The sequence below is a fragment of the Papio anubis genome, chromosome 14 (assembly GCF_008728515.1).
Source record: "Papio anubis isolate 15944 chromosome 14, Panubis1.0, whole genome shotgun sequence".
Lineage (NCBI taxonomy): Eukaryota > Metazoa > Chordata > Mammalia > Primates > Cercopithecidae > Papio > Papio anubis.
Window position 1 is genome coordinate 25,551,172 of NC_044989.1, and position 19,588 is coordinate 25,570,759.

The 19,588-nt window shown below is 43.1% G+C and overlaps 1 protein-coding gene across 4 annotated transcripts in view; it reads right to left on the reverse strand.

Annotated features, from left to right (window-relative positions):
- ASXL2 (ASXL transcriptional regulator 2) overlaps positions 1-19,382 on the reverse strand; it is a 156,783-nt gene extending 137,401 nt beyond the window's left edge. For 2 of the 4 annotated variants that reach the window (XM_031655009.1, XM_031655007.1), the window contains exon 1: positions 19,035-19,371. In XM_031655009.1, the coding sequence (XP_031510869.1) occupies positions 19,035-19,091 (57 nt within the window). In that variant the 5' untranslated portion in view covers positions 19,092-19,371. Of the gene's footprint in view, positions 1-19,034 lie in introns of all 4 variants that reach the window. The other 2 variants (XM_031655008.1, XM_003908363.5) reach the window with 2 other exon arrangements.
- Positions 19,383-19,588: the final 206 nt, after the last annotated feature.

Genomic DNA, 19,588 nt, shown 5'->3' on the forward strand with positions numbered 1-19,588 from the left:
GAGGCAGGAGAATGGCGTGAACCCGGGAGGCGGAGCTTGCAGTGAGCTGAGATCCGGCCACCGCACTCCAGCCTGGGGGACAGAGCCAGACTCAGTCTCAAAAAAAAAAAAAAAAAAAAAAAAAACAAAAAAAAACACACAGATGATGATTCTAGGTTTTTAAAATCTTGATAAAAGAAAGGAAAATGATATATAAAAGGAAGAACATGTTTTGAAAAGTTAGATTTAGTTTTGGGCACAGGGTAATCTTTTACTTAATCACAGAAAACATCAAGTTAAAGTAGTATATCTCAAACTTTAGTAGTATTTAAAAGAAAAAAAATCTCAGGGCTCACACCATACCAGGTTAAGTTACAACATTTTATATGAACATACACACAAATGATACTAAATTATACTAGGTATAAATCTCTTAGGCGTATTGCTCTCACACAATTACAAAAATAAAACATATTTACAATTTACAATTTTTTTTTTTTTGAGAAGGAGTTTCGCTTTCATTGCCCAGGCTGGAGTACGACAGCACGATCTCAGTTCACTGCAACATCCACCTCCTGGATTCGAGCAATTCTCCTGTCTCAGCCTACCGAGTAGCTGGGATAACAGGCGCCTGCCACCGCGCCCAGCTAATTTTTCGTATTTTGATTAGAGAAGGGGTTTTGCCATGTTGGCCAGGTTGGTCTTGAACTCCTGACCTCAGGTGATCCACCCACCTCAGCCTCCCAAAGTGCTGAGATTACAGGCGTGAGCCACCGCACTGGGCTAAAATTTACAATTTAAATCCAATATAGGCCAGGCAAGGTGACTCACGCTTGTAATCTCAGCACTTTGGGAGGCTGAAGGGGGTGGATCACTTGAGGCCAGGAGTGACCAGCCTGGCCAACATGGCAAAACCCCATCTCCACTAAAATACAAAAAATTGTCCTGGTGTGGTGGCACGTGCCTGTAAGTCCCAGCTACTTGGGAGGTGGAAGCACAAAAATTGCTTGAACCTGGTAGGCAGAGATGATAGTGAGCTGAGATCATGCCGCTGCACTCCAGCCTGGATGACAGAGCGAGACTCTGTCTCAAAAACAAAACAAAAATAAAAATGATATAAAAAATTTTAAAAATCCAAATATAAAACAATGAGCTTCCATTTCAAGTAAAAATTAAACTAACGTTGGACTGTTAACTACATCACAATGGTCTTAACTCCAACTGCACGAGACCTGAGACGTGCTCTGTGAACACATGTAACCACATTTTCTTATTCAAACTATGGTGAAACCTTCATTCCATTAATGCACCATGATGACAGCTGTGATCTTTGCTTGGTACAAATGCATCATTTCCCTATTGTCTGCCTACTCCATCAAATATGGATACCAAAATCACACAGCAAGTTAAAAATATACAATTTTTAAGACTGTCATTAAAGCTTAAGACTTCAATTTCTTGTCTTTTTTTTTTTTTTTTTTTTTTTTTTTTTTGAGGCAGAGTCTCGCTCTGTCACAAGGCTGGAGTGCAGTGGCACCATCTTGGCTCACTGCAACCTCTGTCTCCCGGATTCAAGCAATTCTCCTGCCTCAGCCTCTCAAGTAGCTGGGACTACATATGCGTGCCACCACGCCTGGCTAAGTTTTGTATTTTTAGTAGAGATGGGGTTTCACCATGTTGCCTAGGATGGTCTCAATCTCTTGACCTCGTGATCCGCCCGCCTTGGCATCCCAAAGTGCTGGGATTACAGGCGTGAGCCACTGCGCCTGACAAAACTTCCATTTTCATAGACAACTTTCAGAATCAGCAAATTCCCTACGGGAGGTCTAGTAAGAAATCTAGTTTGAAAAATCATTTTCATTAAAACTTTGTCATTTACTACCTTTTATCTGCTAGAAAGCAGAGCTGAAAAACACATACAAAGCAATCCAATACTAAGACTGGGAAACGGTTGCCCCTTTTGCCCCCCACATCTGTTCTCAAAGTATGACTTTTATCTTTCAAACCAGTAACAGCTTTTCACCTGGCAAAAGTATCCTTAATTTTTGTCAGAAATAAATATATCAATATTTACTTTTTAAAAAAAATTTGAGACAGAGTCTTGCTCTGTTGCCCAGGCTGGAGTGTACAGGCGTGATCTCGGCTCACTGCAGCCTCCACCTCCTGGGTTCAAGTGATTCTCCTGCCTCAGCCTCCTGAGTAGCTGGGATTACAGGCATGCGCCCTCCCATCCAGCTAATTTATTTATTTATTTTTGAGACAGAGTTTCGCTTTTGTTGCCCAGACTAGAGTGCAATGGCGCAATCTCAGCTCACCACAACCTCCGCCTCCCAGGTTCAAGTGATTCTCCTGCCTCAGCCTCCCAAATAGCTGGGATTACAGGTATGCACCACCATGCCTGGCTAATTTTGTATTTTTAGTAGAGACGGGGTTTCTCCATGTTGGTCAGGCTGGTCTCGAACTCCCAATCTCAGGTGATCCACCTGCCTCGGCCTCTCAAAGTGCTGCGATTACAGGCGTGAGCCACCACGCCTGGCCCTTATTTTTGTACTTTTAGTTGAGACAGTGTCTATCTCAAAACAAACAAACAAAAAAGAATGAGAATTGTATTGTGATGTGGACTATTCCAAGACCTCTTTTACGTGTGGAAACTTCAGGAGGCTGGCAGAAAAGTACAAGGCCAGGCGCAGTGGCTCACACTTGTAATCTCAGTGTTTTGGGAGGCCAAGGAACAAAGATAGAATGAGGTCTGGAGTCTGAGACCAGCCTGGGCAACATAGTGAGACCCTGACTTTACAAAAAAAAAAAAACAAAAAAATCTTGGGTGTTGAAAAGCTGCAAGTGGCATAAGTATAGGTAAAAAAAGATATGAAATGAGAAAAATGTGAAAGACAACAAAAGAAAGTTCTCTCTCCTCCCACCAGTCTTTCCTGCCCTCTACAATAATTCCCACAAATGTCCCAATCTGCTTAAAACATATACATTATTATCTCCTGCCTAAAAATTCTCTATTACTCCTAGAAAATACTTGTCAGCCCAACTTCTACAACCCTTCACATTTTGGCCCCAACTGACCTTTTCTGATTTTGTCTTCCATTATGCTACATAACACTCACAGGTTAATTAGCCATGCATTAAACAACCTGCATTTTTCAGTCTTTTCTCTTTTCAGCTCTTCCCTCTGCCTGGAATGCCCTTGCCTATCATTCACTTGTAAATACTTTATCCATCATCCTAGAATACCCAAGTCAAACCTTCTTTGAGACAACTCTGCTCCAACATACTCCCAAATTTTAGTATTACTATTAGATTGCTATTATGCAGCTTCAACAACACAGATTCATTTTATTTATAAGTTTTATTATCAAACAGAATAAAACAACACAAATTTATCTCACAGTCTCAAGTGTATCAGGATTCTAGCTACAGGTTAGCTGGGTCCTCTACTTAGGATCTCACTAGTCTGAAATTGCAGCATCAACTAAGGCTGTGAATTCACCTGAGTCTTGGGATGCTCTTCCAAGCTCACCAGTTGTTAGTTGTTGGCAGCTTTCAGTCCCTTTTGGATGCAGGACTGAGGCTCTATTTTCTTCTAGCTCTTAGACGGGAGTCACTCAGCTCCTAGAGGCTGCCTGCCATTCCTTGCCACATGGTCTTCTCCACAGACAATTCACAATACGGCTTGTTTGCTTCAAGACCAGAAGGAAAATCTCTTTTGCTTCACATTTCTCTTCTCTCTGACCTCTAAATTGTGTTTTAATGGGCTTGCCTGATTAGGTCAGATTCACCCTTTTGATTAAAGTCAGAGTATAGTCACTCCTCGATGCCCATGGAGGATGTGTTCCAGGACCATCTGCAGGTATCAAAAAACTCAAGTCCCAAAGTTGGCCCTATGTAACTTGTAAATACGACAAGTACCAAAAGGCAGCCCTCCATATAAACAGTTTTCACATCCCTGGAATACTGTATTTTCAATACGCATTTGGTTGCAGATGCGGAATCCACTGATATGGAGGGCTGTCCATATTTAATGAAAAGAAATCCACCCATAAGTGGACCCATGCAGTTCAAACCAGTGTTTCTCAAGGATCAACTGTAATTATCTCTGCAAAACACCTTCATCTTTGCTGTAAAACAACCAAGTCACAGGAGCTGTTATATCCCACTGTATTCATAGGTCCTGCTCATGCTCGAAGGATGGGTATTATACAAATGAGAATATTCTGGCCATCTTAGAATACTACCTACTAAAACTAAATTCCCATGAGATTTACATATATACGCGTGTGTGTGTGTGCGTGCGTGTGTGTGTGTGTGTTTGAGACAGGTTCTCGCTCTGTAGCCCAGGCTGGAGTGCAGTGGCACAATCTCAGCTCACTGCAGCCTCAACCACTTGCGCTCAAGCTATCCTCCCACCTCAGCCTCCTGTCTATCTGGGACCACAGGCATGTGCCACCATGCCAAGCTAATTTTTTTATTATTTGTAGAGATGAGGTCTCACTACATTGCCCAGGCTGGTCTCAAACTCCTGGGCTCAAGTGATTCTGCTGCCTAGGCCTCCCAAAGTGCTGGTATTACGGGTGTGAGCCACTGTTGCCAGCCTATACATTTTTTAAAGACAAGAGTCTCGCTACATTGCCCAGGCTGGTCTTAAACTCCTGAGCTCAAGAGATCCTCTTCCCTCAGTCTCCCAAGTAGCTGAGATTACAGGAGGGCACCACTGCACTCAGCAATATTTTTTTAAAAATACATTTTCATAAATATCAGTAATAACCCATTAAAAGTATAATGGAGGCTGGGCACAGTGGCTCACACCTATAAACCCAGTACTTTGGGTGGCCGAGGCAGGCAGATCACGAGGTCAGGAGTTCGAGACCAGCTTGACCAATATGGAAAAACCCCTTCTCTACTAAAAATACAAAAAAAAAAAAAATTAGCTGGGCGTGTTGGTGCGCGTCTATAATCCCAACTACTCAAGAGGCTGAGGAAGGAGAACTGCTTGAACCCGGGGGGTGGGGGTTGCAGTGAGGCGAGATCACACCACTGCACTCCAGCCTGGGCAACACAGACAGACTCCCTCCCCATCCCCCCCAAAAAAAAGTATAATGGAAAACAGTATTTTTAGTAACTAAAAACATAAAACTTGTATAAATCATCACCTCTTCTGGAAATCCTTATTCTGCCTTCTATTACATTGTGAACTCCAAGATGGCAAAGACAGTGTTCTTCATGTCTCCCATAAGCACCGACAGATAGCACAGAATTAGTGAAGTATTCAATCAACATAAATGGATGGGAATAAAATGAAGTGAAGCTGACCCAACAGAAGACACTCTTTTAAGTTCAAAAGTAGAAGATGAAAACAGTATTTTATTACTTACTCATGACCAAAATAAAATAATTTTAAACAAATAAGAAAATGCAGTTAGATTCAGCCGGGTGCAGTGGCTCACGCCTCTAATCTCAGCACTTTGAGAGGCTGAGGCAGGCGGATCACGTGAGGTTGGGAGTTCGAGACCAGCCTTATGTGGAGAAAACCCGTCTCTACCAAAAATACAAAATTAGCTGGGCATGGTGGCGGATACCTGTAATCCCAGCTACTTGGGAGGCCAAGGCAGGACAATCGCTTGAACCCGGGAGGTGGAGGTTGCCATGAACCAAGATCACGCCATTGCACTCCAGGTTGGGCAACAAGAGCAAAACTCCATCTCAAAAAAAATAAATAAAAAGAAAAAAGAAAATGCAGTTAGATTCACACTCAAACATCACTGCTAAAATGGTGGCAGGAGGTAGAGAAGAAAAGAGGAGCTGAAGATACCTGTGCAAATAAGGGGAAGATCTGGGGTAGAGATGTCTGCAATTGAGATGTAAGGCAGGAGAGTGGGATTGTGTACAGAATCTCCTAAAGGCAGCTGGGTTAAGTCTCTATGTGATTCCACATTGACTCTTAGTAACAAGCAGCAAACGAGGCTTTCTTGAAATATAACAGGTTTTCATCAGAACTGTCTCAAACCTCTGCACTTATTTGCTGCTAAGAAATAACAGTGCTCTCCCTCTCTCATTTTTTTTAAAAATACAGACAGTGTCGGCAAGCTCAGCGGCTCATGTCTGTAATCCCAGCACTTTGGGAGGTCAAGGCAGGTGGATCACAAGGTCAGGAGATCAAGACCATCCTGGTTAATATGGTGAAACCCTGTCTCTACTAAAAATACAAAAAATGAGCCAGGCGTGGTGGCATGCGCCTGTAGTCCCAGCTACCCGGGAGGCTGAGGCAGGAGAATTGCTTGAACCCGGGAGGCGGAGGTTACAGTGAGTAAAGATGGTACCACTGCACTCCAGCCTAGGAGATAGAGCAAGACTCCGTCTTAAAAAACAACAACAACAACAACAACAAAAAAGACTTTATCTCAAAAAAAAATAGAGATGGGGTCTTGCTTTATTGCCCAGACTAGTGTCCAGCTCCTGGCCTCAAGTGATCCTTCTGTCTTGGCCTCCCAAAGTGCTGGGATTACAGGTGTGAGCCCCGGCCCAGAAATAATATCTTTATATATTTAGTTTTTCTACTCAAAAACACGAAATAAGTCTTTTTTTTTTTTTTTTTTGAAACGGAGTCTTGCTCTATCACCAAGCTGGAGTGCAGTGGCGCAATCTCAGCCTACTATAACCTCTGTCTACTGGATTCAAGCGATTCTCCTGCCTCAGCCTCCCGAGTAGCTGGGACTATAGGTGCACACCACCACACTCAGCTAATTTTTTTTTTGTATTTTTAGTAGAGATGGGGTTTCACCATGTTGGCCAGGCTGGTCTTGATCTCTTGACCTGTGATCTGCCCGCCTCAGCCTCCCAAAGTGCTGGGATTACAGGCGTAAGCCACCGTGTCCAGCCCCCATTTATTAATTTTTCAGTAATAATAAAAAACAGAGCTTACAATATGCCAGGCATTGTACAAAGAACTTTTTATACATTTTCACCTCATCACTTAACACCTCAAATGGAAGGTTTTATTACTGTCCCATTTTAAAGTTAGGGAAATTGAGACAGCTTAGAAAATGTAGTCTTACAACTCCAAATATGTTCCTTGGACCACAGCACCAGCATCACCTGGGAATCTGTTAAAAATGAAGACTTGGCCGGGCGTGGTGGCTCAAGCCTGTAATCCCAGCACTTTGGGAGGCCGAGACGGGTGGATCACGAGGTCAGGAGATCAAGACCATCCTGGCTAACCCGGTGAAACCCCGTCTCTACTAAAAAAATACAAAAAACTAGCCGGGCGAGGTGGCGGGCACCTGTAGTCCCAGCTACTCGGGAGGCTGAGGCAGGAGAATGGCGTGAACCCGGGAGGCGGAGCTTGCAGTGAGCTGAGATTCAGCCACTGCACTCCAGCCTGGGCGACAGAGCGAGACTCCGTCTCAAAAAAAAAAAAAAAAAACATGAAGACTCTCGGGCTACACCACAGACCTACTGAATCAAAATCTGTATTACAACAAGATCCCCAGATGATTCTTATGCACATTAATGTCTGAGCCTGGTTTAAATAACTAGCCCAAGCTAACACAATAAACAGTAAAGCCAAGATCAAATCCAGATCTGTGTGATTCAAAGTCCACGTCCTTAATCACCAGCTAATAATTCATTTTCTCAAATAGGGTCCACATATTTAAAGACTATTCCCAGCCAGGCATGGTGGCTCATGCCTGTAATCCCAGCATTTTCGGAGGCCAAGGCAGGAAGGTCACTTGAGCCCAGGAGTTCTAGACAGCCTGGGCAACTTAGTGATAGGGCAACACAGTGATACCCTATCTCAACAACAACAAACAATTTTTTAATTTTAAAATTAGCCAGGCTTGGTGGCACGAGCCTGAGGTCTCAGTTACTCTGGAGGCTTAGGCAGGAGGATCTCTTGAACCCACAGTGAGCCATGATCATGCCACTGCACTCCAGCCTGGGCAACAGAGCAAGACACTGCCTCATTAAAAGAAAAAAACACTTCACAAGTTGCTATTAAAAACAGTCCTTTTTCCATTATGTCCTTCACACCTTTTAGTATAAAAACTATTTTTCTATTATCTTTGTCTTGTAATCCATTCCTTTTTACATTTTTACACAAGCACAAAATACACACAAAAAAAGAAAACCTTTCATAACACTAATGTATTTCATGGTTACATCTGTTTCTTACAATATTTGTCAGAATCTCTCAAATCAGACAGGAAACTAGTCACTATAAATCAATAGCAAAACATTTAAAATGTTGTATACCATTTAGAAATAAGTAACTAACACCACTGAACACTTATTCGAAATTGAATATGGCTAAGCCAACTACTGAATAATTCAAACATCAGTGAGTTAAAGATTAAAGATGACATGGGCCATCCCAGGCTGTGAACTCCAATGAAAGGCCATTCTAGTATCAATTGCTAATTAACGTCAGTAGCCAAGAAATTTTCAAATGAAAAGTCTCTCACAACATAATTTTTGCCAAAAGATGGATCAACTTACTCAGAGGATACTATAATTAGCAAGTTTTACAATGCACTCTGATGTCCAAGATGAACTAACTACATGCGTATTTACCGTTAACCGATTTTAGTTCTGTCAAGCAAGGTCAGACATAAGAATTGTTACAGACATTTCCCAATGTCCAAATGTAACTCAAAAGAGTCTCTGGATGCAAATATCTTGGTGTGTCTTAGCATAATTTTTTTTCACAAAGGGAGATACTCAACCAGCTTTCATGGCAAACAATACTTAATATATTTGACTAGCTTTATTCAAATTATCCTCTCTTAAAAGTAAGAACAGGCTGGTAGCAATGGCTCACACCTGCAATCCCCACATTTTAGGAGGCCAAGGCGAGAAGACTGCTTCAGCCCAGGAATTCAAGACCAGCATGAGCAACATGTTGAAACCCTATCTCTACAAAAAATACAAAACATTGGCCAGGTGCAGTGGCTCATGCCTGTAATCACAGCACTTTAGGAGGGCAGATCACCTGAGGTCAGGGGTTCGAGACCAGCCTGGCCAACATGGTGAAACCCCGTCTCTACTAAAAATACAAAAATTAGCTGAGCGTGGTGGCAGACGCCTGTAATCCCAACTACTCGGGAGGCTGAGGCAGGAGAATCGCTTGAACCTGGGAGGTGGAGGTTGCAGAGAGCCGAGATCGCGCCATTGCACTCTAGCCTGGGGGACAAGAATGAGACCTCGTCTCGAAAAAAAAAAAAAAATTAGCCAGGCATGGTGGCAGTGCCTGTAGTCCCAGCTTCTCGAGAAGCTGAGGTGAGAGGATCACCTGACCTTGGGAGGTCAAGGCTGCAGTAAGCTGAGCTCCACCACTGTACTCCAGCCTGGGCAACAAGAGTAAAACGCTGTCTCCAAAAAAAAAAAAAAAAAAGATTTAGCATTCCTATGTTAAGAAACTCAGTTAAGGTCTGCAAGTAAAAACACTTTAAAAGAAAGTCTGTCTTAAAGGAGCACAAAGTCTTACTGGCATAGACAGAATTTCCTCCTTCTTATCCACAACAAAAAAAGTATTTCACAGCCGGGCACAGTGGCTCACGCCTGTAATCTCACCACTTTGGGAGGCCAAGGGGGGCGGATCACGAGGTGAAGAGATTGAAAACATCCTGGCCAACATGATGAAACCCCGTCTCTACTAAAAATACAAAAATCAGCTGGGCATGGTGGTGCACGCCTGTAGTCCCAGTTACTCGGGAGGCTGAGGCAGGAGAATCGCTTGAACCCAGGAGGCAGAAGTTGCAGTGAGCCAAGACTGCGCCACTGCAGTCTTGCTCTGTTGCCAGGCTCCGTTTAAAAAAAAAAAAAAATTGCCGGGTGCGGTGGCTCACACCTGTAATCCCAGCACTTTGGGAGGCCAAGGCAGGCGGATCACAAGGTCAGGAGATTGAGACCATCCTGGCTAACACCATGAAACCCCGTCTCTACTAAAAAGTACAAAAAAATTAACCAGGCGTGGTGGTGGGCGCCTGTAGTCCCAGCTACTCTGGAGGTTGAGGCAGGAGAATGGCGTGAACCCGGGAGGCGGAGCTTGCAGTGAGCTGAGATTGCACCACTGCACTCCAGCCTGAGCAACAGAGCGAGACTCCGTCTCAAAAAAAAAAAAAAAAAAATTACCCTGGTCTAGTGGCACACCCCTGTCGTCCTGGCTACTCAGGAAGCTGAGGTGGGAGGACCGTTTGAGCCCAGGAGGTCAAGGCTTCAGTGAGCTGTGACTGAATGCCACTGCACTCCAGCCTGGGTGACAAAGCAAGACTCCACCTCAAAAAAGAAAAAAACAAAAAGAATAAGGCAGATATTAAATATACAAGTAATGACATGAAAAGATATCCATGACATTCATAAAGTTATAGAATTTCACGTAAAATAAAGGTATACCTGTTTGTATACATGAGGTTAAAAAAAAAAAATCCAGAAAGCCATATTTAACTATCAACCAGAGTTAATTTCAGTATGGTAAGTAAATATTTTCAATATTTCAGTATACAGACTTTCACTTAATTCCCGTTTTCAGTATACTGACTCATCTAGAATTAACTCTTTACATACTTGTTTTTTTAAAAAATAATGAGCCTATATAACTTGAATAGGAAATAAATTTAAAGCAAATAACAGGGTTTTTTTTGTTTTTTTTTGTTTTTGTTTTTTTTTATACGGAGTCTCGCTCTGTCTCCCAGGCTGGAGTGCAGTGGCTGGATCTCAGCTCACTGCAAGCTCCACCTCCCGGGTTTATGCCATTCTCCTGCCTCAGCCTCCTGAGTAGCTGGGACTACAGGCGCCCACCACCTCGCCCGGCTAGTTTTTTTTGTATTTTTTAGTAGAGACTGGGTTTCACCGTGTTAGCCAGGATGGTCTCAATCTCCTGAACTCGTGATCCACCCGTCTCGGCCTCCCAAAGTGCTGGGATTACAGGTTTGAGCCACCGCGCCCGGCCAGCAAATAACAGTTTTTAAATCATATTGAGAGTTCTAAAATTTAGTTCATTCAACAACCTTTTAACAACAGTAAAAACATAATAATCCACACTGTACTAAAAATACTAAATTATAAAATACCATAAACTATGAGGATGGCCTCTATGAGATGTAAAAAGAAAGAATACAGAAGTAGAGGGGTATTCAGAGTTTTTTTGTAAACAGGACAAAGATAGCAAGTTCAGTTATATCTTCACACACTGGCCTCCTTCCAGACAGCTTTTGTAGAGGGGGGGAAAAAAGTCCCACAGCAAAATTGTCCAGCCTCTCAAGAGCAGATAGAATCTGTGGATGGGGAAGCAGAAAGGACTTTTGCAAACCTGAGGTTATTTTCTCAACGCCTTTCAGAATTCTACAAGAGATGCAGGAGTAGCAGCAGCAGCACCACCTTTCATAGGAATTTTTAATTTAAGTATTCAAAAAAGACTCTGTTTTTCCCTCCCCTTCAACAAACTAGGAGGCTTGTGGGCTTTCAGGATAGAGGAATAAAAACAGGACAGAAGAAATTATGAAGTTAACACAAAATTTTATTTATTTTGGTTTTTGAGATGGAGTTTCGTTCTTGTTGCCCAGCCTGGAGCGCAATGGCACGATCTCAGCTCACAGCAACCTCCACCTCCCGGGTTCAAGTGATTCTCCTGCCTCAGCCTCCTGAGTAGCTGAGATTACAGGCATGCGCCACCCACACCCAGCTAATTTAAATTAACACAAAATTATGCAGGAGAACTTTAAATAATATGGCAAGAAGAAAGATCAATCAAGCAAAAAGTGTTACATCAAGTCACCTACTACTAATAATAGACTTGCAGAAAGTAATTTCATGAATGTAAACACACAGTTGTTTTGAAAATTACGCATTCTGAAATAAATTACAGAATTTCAGAAAAACAATGAGTGAAAATTTTGCATAACAAATCTATGGGATAAATGTAAAGCAGAGATCAGAGGAAAATTCACAAGACCAAAGAGCTACATAAATTAAAAATTAGCAGGGCACAGTAGCTCACGCCTGTAATCCCAACACTTTGGGTCCATTGTGAGAGCCCAAGAATTGGAGACCAGGCTGGGCAGCATGGCAAAACCCCATCTCTACAAAAAACACAAAAATTCGCCAGGCATGATAGCGCGTGCTTGTGGTCCCAGCTACTTGGGAGGCTGAGGCAAGAGGATCCCTTGAGCCTGGGAGGTGGAAGCTGCAGTGAGCTGAGATCACACCACTGTACTCCAGTCTGGGCAACAGAGCAAGACCCTGTCTCAAGGGGAAAAAAAAAAAATTAAAACTTAAATAAATTCCCAACTCAAACAGCAAGAAAGATAACAAAGGACACCAAAACAAAGCCTAAGAGTAAAATTGTAAAGGTATAAGTGAAAACTAATAAGGTCAGAGAACAGAAAAACAATTCATAAACAAAATCCATTTATTTGGGGGAAAACAAAAGCACCCACAAAATAGATAAATCACTAGCAAAATTAATAAAGAAGAAAAGATAGTAATACAAATATACAAAGTAAGCATTGATAAGGGAGAAATAACTATAAACAAAAATTTTAAATTATAAGAGATTATTTTCCACATCTTTAGGCAATTAAATTTGAGAATCTCTATTATATGGATAACTGTTAATGAAAATACAGTTTACTAAAATTGACCCTAGTAGAGAGGATGCTTAAGCAAACTAAGTTCCACAGAATAAACAGACAAAATTATTAAGGAATTAGCTCACCAAAAAGCACTGAGCCCAGACAGTTTCTCAGGAGAATTTTTTTTTTCCCAGAAGTCTCTTTATTGACTCTTGGAGGGTTGTAAGTTCTTTTTTTGTTTTTTTCCCCAATGGTTTTTGGGGAACAGGTAGTGTCTGGCTACATGGATAAGTTCTTTAGTGGTGATTTCTGAGATCTCGGTGCACCTATCACCCTAGAGGTGTACACTGTACCCAATGTGTAGTCTTTTATCCCTCATCACCCTCCCACCCTTTCCCCGCCCAGAGTCCCCAAAGTCCATTCCATTATTCTTATTCCTTTGCATCCTCATAGCTTAACTGTCGCAGTTTCTCTATTTTTAGCCCATGCCAATGCTTTTTCACTAATGTTTATGTAATCAATGAGCCAAGATTCTGCCCGGTTTTACTTTCTATAATTCGTATTATAAAAATTGGCCAGGCACAGTAATCTCAACTACTAGGAAGGCTGAGGCGGGAGAATCGCTTGAACCCAGGAGGGGGAGCTTGCAGTCAGCCGAGATTACATCACTGCGCTCCAGACTGGCAACAGAGTGAGACTCTGTCTCAAAAAATAATATTTCCATTTTCTACGCTTCCTACATCAAAGTAATTAGCCTATATTTAACAGAAATTTTCTATCTTCCACCTTATTTTCTAAAGTTAAATAAAGATGAATCATCTAAATATCTGATGACACCCTGAGGATTTTAGCAGTGACAAAAGTTGTAAGTGACAAAAACCAAAATCTTGTGTACATTCAAAATAATAATTAACCAATGAATGAAGTCTATATATTTAAAACAAAAAATACTATGCAGCCATAAAAAGGGATGAGTTCCTGTCCTTTGTAAGGACATGGATGCAGTTGGAAACCATCATTCTCAGCAAACTATCGCAAGAACAGAAAACCAAATACCGCATGTTCTCACTCATAGGTGGGAACTGAACGAGATCACTTGGACACAGGAAGGGGATCATCACACACCGGGTCCTATTGTGGGGAGTAGGGGGGTAGGGATAGCATTACGAGATATACCTAATGTAAATGACAAGTTAATGGGTGCAGCATACCAACATGGCACATGTATATATATGTAACAAACCTGCATGTTGTGCACATGTACCCTAGAACTTAAAAGTATTAAAAAAAAAAAAAATTAAAGCAAAAAAAAAAACAAAAACTTTTTCTTCAGTCTACAAATTACATCCCAAAGATCTACGTAGACTACAGGTTATGTTCCTCATCTCTAACACCCACACCTTGGTTCTCATATTTTTTTATCATTTTCCTCCCCAAAAAAACCACCCAATGTCCCTTAAGTGTATAATCCCTAAAGTCTGCCTCTCTATCCCTTCCACCTACAATCACACACACATTTGTCCTTTTGGGACTCTTTCGCCTTTTAATGCTTCTCTACCCACGGGTAACGAGGGAAAAGTCAAAAAGCAAACAAGATCAATAAGACTGCTATTTTCAAAGTTCTGCTTTGCAAAAACTGCTAAAACCCTCAGGATGTCATCAAATATTTAGATGATTCATCTTTCTTTTTAATAAGCCTAATTTTGAACATAGTTCTAAAGTCAATGCAGGCAGGGTGCAGTGGCCCACATCTGTAATCCTAACACTTTGGGAGGCCGAGGCAGGCAGATCACTTGAGTCCAGGAGTTCAAGACCAGCCTGGGAAACTTGGCGAGACCCCCGTCTCCACAAAAAAAATTTTTAAACTTAGCTGTGGTCCCGGTGCAGTGGCTCACACCTGTAACCCCATCACACTGGGAGGCCGAGGTGGGCAGATCACTTGAGTACAGATGCTTGAGACCAGCCTGGGCAACACGGCGAAACTCTATCTCTTTTTTTTTTTTTTTTTTTTTTTTTTGAGACGGAGTCTCGCTCTGTCGCCCAGGCTGGAGTGCAGTGGCGCGATCTAGGCTCACTGCAAGCTCCGCCTCCCGGGTTCACGCCATTCTCCTGCCTCAGCCTCCCGAGTAGCTGGGACTACAGGCGCCCACAACCGCGCCCGGCTAATTTTTTGTATTTTTAGTAGAGACGGGGTTTCACCGTGGTCTCGATCTCCTGACCTTGTGATCCGCCCGCCTCGGCCTCCCAAAGTGCTGGGATTACAGGCGTGAGCCACCGCGCCCGGCGGCGAAACTCTATCTCTACAAAAAGTAAAATCAGCCAGGCATGGCAGCGCATGCCTGTAGTCCCAGCTACTTGGGAAGCTGAGCCAGGAGGACTGCTTGAGCCCAGCAGTCAGAAGTTGCAGGGAGCCAAGATCACGCCACTGCATTCCAGCCTAGGCAACCAAGTGAGACCCCATCTCACACACACACAGAAAATTAGCTGGGCATGGTGGCACACGTGTGTGGTACTTAGCTACTCCATAGGCTAAGGAGGGAGGAGCCCTTGAGCCCAGGACATGGAAGTTGCAGTGAGCCCTGATCACAAGACTGCACTTTAGCCTTGGTGACAAAGTGAGACCCTGGCTCAAAAAATAAAATAAAGTCAATGTAATGGTTCTCAATATCCCTGGTTAGCTACAAGTTTTTCAATTTAAATTGTACTAAACACTACACTATTTATCTCTCACTTAAATAATTCATTACCACCATCACTACTGCCCTTAAAATTTAAAACATGCAGCTGAGTATGGGGGACCACACCTATAATATCAGCACTTTGGCAGGCTGAGGCAGGAGGATCACTTGAGCCCAGGAGTTTGACATCAGCCTGAGCAACATAGGGAGACTCTGTCTCTACAAAAAAAAAAAAAAAAATTTAATTAGCTGGGAGTGGTGGCGCATGCCTGCAGTCCCAGCTACTAAGGAGGCTGAGGCAGGAGGATCGCTTGAGGGGTTGGTTGAGGTTGCCATGAGCCGCCATCGTGGCAGTGCACTCCAGCTTGGGCGACAGAGCAAGATCCTGTCTCAAAAAAAAAATAAAAAACAGTAAAACGTGAAACTGCTAACTAAATACTAGAATGCTTTTTATAACTAGCATATTTAAATAAGACAAATTTAAGATCAACAGGGAGGCAGTCCAGTGTAGTGAACACGCATTCAAGATCAGCTGAATCGCAGCTCCATCACCTTTCCCTGGTATCCTTAGTTACTGGAGCCAGTGTATACATTCAAGTTTATTTTATCAGCCTTTTGGCATAATCTACTATTATATAATAATTATGAAGCCAGGCACAGTGGCACATGCCTATAGTCCCAGCTACTTGGGAAGCTAGGGCAGGATGATCACTTGAGCCAGAAGTTCAAGGCTTTAGCGCACCACAATCACACCTGTGAAGCCACTGCACTCCAGCCTGGGCAACACAGCAAAACCCATTCTAAATAAAGAAATAAAATTATAATAATTATTATTATTATGAATCTTACTATTTAGTTTATACTAACCTTACATCAAACCATGTAGCACTTCCACATATATACACACACCCCATATCATCCCAGTATCACATACTGACATTTAATGTGTTGAATATATCTATTGCTATATTATTGGTCAGGAAAACAACCCTATTTTAATAGTACTCTCTAAAACATGATAGCTCTACAATGGAGGTACCAAAAACACATGAAATAAGAAACAGATCCTTGCTTCCTTGATGAAACTGTTCCTCAAACACTTGACATCCTAATGCGTAAGAAATAAGTTTAAGCCTTAAAACCTCTTTTCCTATTCCTTTGTATCTAAATACTAGCATTCTTATTTAGGTCAAAGTTACTTTCATTTGTCAACTCACTAATTTTCTGATTTCATTATTCTGCAGTCTGAAATATTACAAATGTACCTTTGCCTAGTCCTTCTTTTATTTTCATCTATTTATCCTAAAAACATAAATACTTTGAACACCGAGATTTAGTTTAATTCCCTCACTTATAGGTAATAAAATAACCCTCCAAAACTAAGAACGTTTTCTAGATTTTGGCTATTAGAAAAAGAAAAACTTTAGTGTCATCATTCTCTTTCTAAAACACATTTTCACTGAGACTGGGGCTTTATGTATTTGCCAGAATCAAAGAAAAATACCAAGCTACTAATATACTGGTCCCCTCAGGAACTCTACTAATCAAAGTAGTCTTTCCATCTTTTAAATACTATTTTTCACATAGCTAGCTAGGGCATGAAATGAGCAAATATACTAACATAGGAAAAGCTAAGTAGTTGCAGACTAATTTTTCCTATTTGTCACAATCTCCCAATGACTATTTTATCAAAGGAATCATAATGCAAAAAACACTCTAAAGAGTCTAGAAACTTCTCTAATATTAGTGCTCTGAGAGGCCAAGGCAGGAGGACTGCTTGAGCCCAGGAGTTCAAGACTAGCCTAGCCTGGGCAACATAGCAAGACCCTGTCTCTACAAAATATTTTTAATAAAAAAAAAATTTTAAAGATCCTAGGAACTTAAAATTAATTAGCATAAATTAGGGTCCAGGTCTGCTTACCTATAATTAAAATTCATCATGCTTCTTTTATTAACAGAAAGAGGTCCTCAGGTATCCACCAAATAGAGAGTAAAATAGTCCTCTGTGGGGAAGCAACCTCTACACCATCAAAAAAAAGTATAGGAGCCGGGCGCGGTGGCTCAAGCCTGTAATCCCAGCACTTTGGGAGGCCGAGACGGGCGGATCACGAGGTCGGGAGATCGAGACCATCCTGGCTAACACAGTGAAACCCCGTCTCTACTAAAAAAAATACAAAAAACTAGCCGGGCGACGTGGCGGGCGCCTGTAGTCCCAGCTACTCGGGAGGCTGAGGCAGGAGAATGGCGTAAACCCAGGAGGCGGAGCTTGCAGTGAGCTGAGATCCGGCCACTGCACTCCAGCCTGGGCAGCAGAGCGAGACTCCGTCTCAAAAAAAAAAAAAAAAAAAAAGTATAGGAGTCTTATCTTTTAGAGAGAAACTTCTAGCACAGGAAGATATACCAAGATATATTGTTAAGTGAAAACACCCAGAAAAGTAAAATGTGCTATTATTTCTTAACTTTTTTACATTTCCAACTAAGAGAAATAAAAATTGAAGACTCATCAACCTCCTAATGCATAAAGTTTACAAAACAAATGCGCAAAGTTTACAAACAAATGCACAAGACTGAATAAACAGTATGACCTAGATTTGAGGAAATAAATAAAAGAGACTAGATGGTAATATACCAAATGTTAGCAGATACAGACGAGGGGTGAAATAAATGTGATTTTTTTTTAATTTTCTTTTTTATAATTTTCCAAATTTCCCCACAGTAACATTACTTTCATATTTAAAAAACCTCATTAAAAAATAAACCATATGACATAAGGGTTCACTAAGAAGGGCTATGTTGTCGAAGTATTACTGGCATGATTCACCATTAAAGGGGTGAACAATTCTCACTTTCCACTATTAAAATGCTGTTTAATGCCCTATTACTTTTCTGCTGCATCCTCAACGATGGAATGAACTTCACTATCTCCTACCATTTCATTTCTGCATACAACATGCTTTTAAATTTTTCTTCTTAAAATATGGTAAAAGTTCTCACTAATCCTCAATAGTCCACTTTTTAAAACCTACCTCTACATTTCGTCATAACAGAATTAGGGGGAAAAATTGTTTTGCCCACTAATTACAACTTCATTAGGCCACCATCACTTTGGCTAGGGAAAAGTGAAGGCCGGGTAAACTACACGTCCCACCATGCATTGCTGCCTTGTTCGGAGTAGGTCTCTACGGAAACAGGAAAAAAAAAAAAAATTCTACAAGTCCCACCTGTTACTTCGTTTCTAAACACCTCCTGCACTTTCGGCTCCAACACCAAACAAAAACAAAAGCCTCGTGATCTCACGTCTGCTCCGGGAGCCAGACAAGCAGGGGGCCCGGGGTCATAGGCATGTCCGCTGTAACGGGTAAATTCTATCCAGCTCCAGCGCTCCCCTCTCCTTTCCGGGGCTGGATGCACGCACAAGCCTTCTATCTGCATCCAATGGGGGCTCTCCAGCCGCACAAGGGAGAAGAACCGGTTACCGTGCAAGCACCACAGACTTCCCCGTGACGGGGCGGGGGCTACCACAGAGCAGAGGTGATAGCGACGTGACCCCAAGAGACAGCCTCAAAACACTGAGGACTCGCCGCAGACGCCGAGAGAAGCCACGGCCCCGCAGCTATCGCGTTCCGCCGGGCGCCTCCATTCCCACAGGGATCGCAACCCCGACACTAACCGCCGCCCTCTCCGTGCGGTTTTGTGCCCCCTCAGCCGGGTCGCTGGGCCAGTGACCTCCCTTCCCCTGCGACTGGCGAACGACAAGGGAACGAAATCCTCCCGGCCTTCCCCTTCGCTCCCTCCCCCTTACCGTCTTGGCGGCCTCCGCCCAGGTCCTGCCCTTCTTCCTACGTCCCTTTTCCCTCATGTCGGGTCTTGAACTGACTGGGAGGTTCCCGTGTCCGGGCTCCGGCCGCCCTCCCTGCCTGCTCTGCCCTGCGCTGCTTTTCCCGCGGTGCCGGGAAAGGTGGGAGAAAAGGGAAGTCAGGCCGGGGGGGGCACCCAAGCAGAGGAAGCGGCGGGGGTGGTGCGCGGGGTGGGTCTATGGGGCGGCCGGTCCTCCTGCTGCCGTTGCCACTGCTACCGCCGCTGCCATATTGGGTTCTTACTGTACAGGCTGCCGCTACGGTCATGTGACCGCTCCCGCGCGGCCGTCACTACTGTACGCAGCCGGCCGCGCGAACGAGCGCGGGCGCGCCCCCGCCTCCCAAGCCGGGCCGCTGAGCGAGCGAGCCGGCAGTCTACGGTACCTCGCCACGCCCCCACCCTTCCGGTCTCCGCCTCTCCGCAGGAGCATGCGCGCGAGGGAGGCCCCGGCAGTAGCTGGCGTCTGACGGCCGACGCTCACACTTACAGCGAGTATCT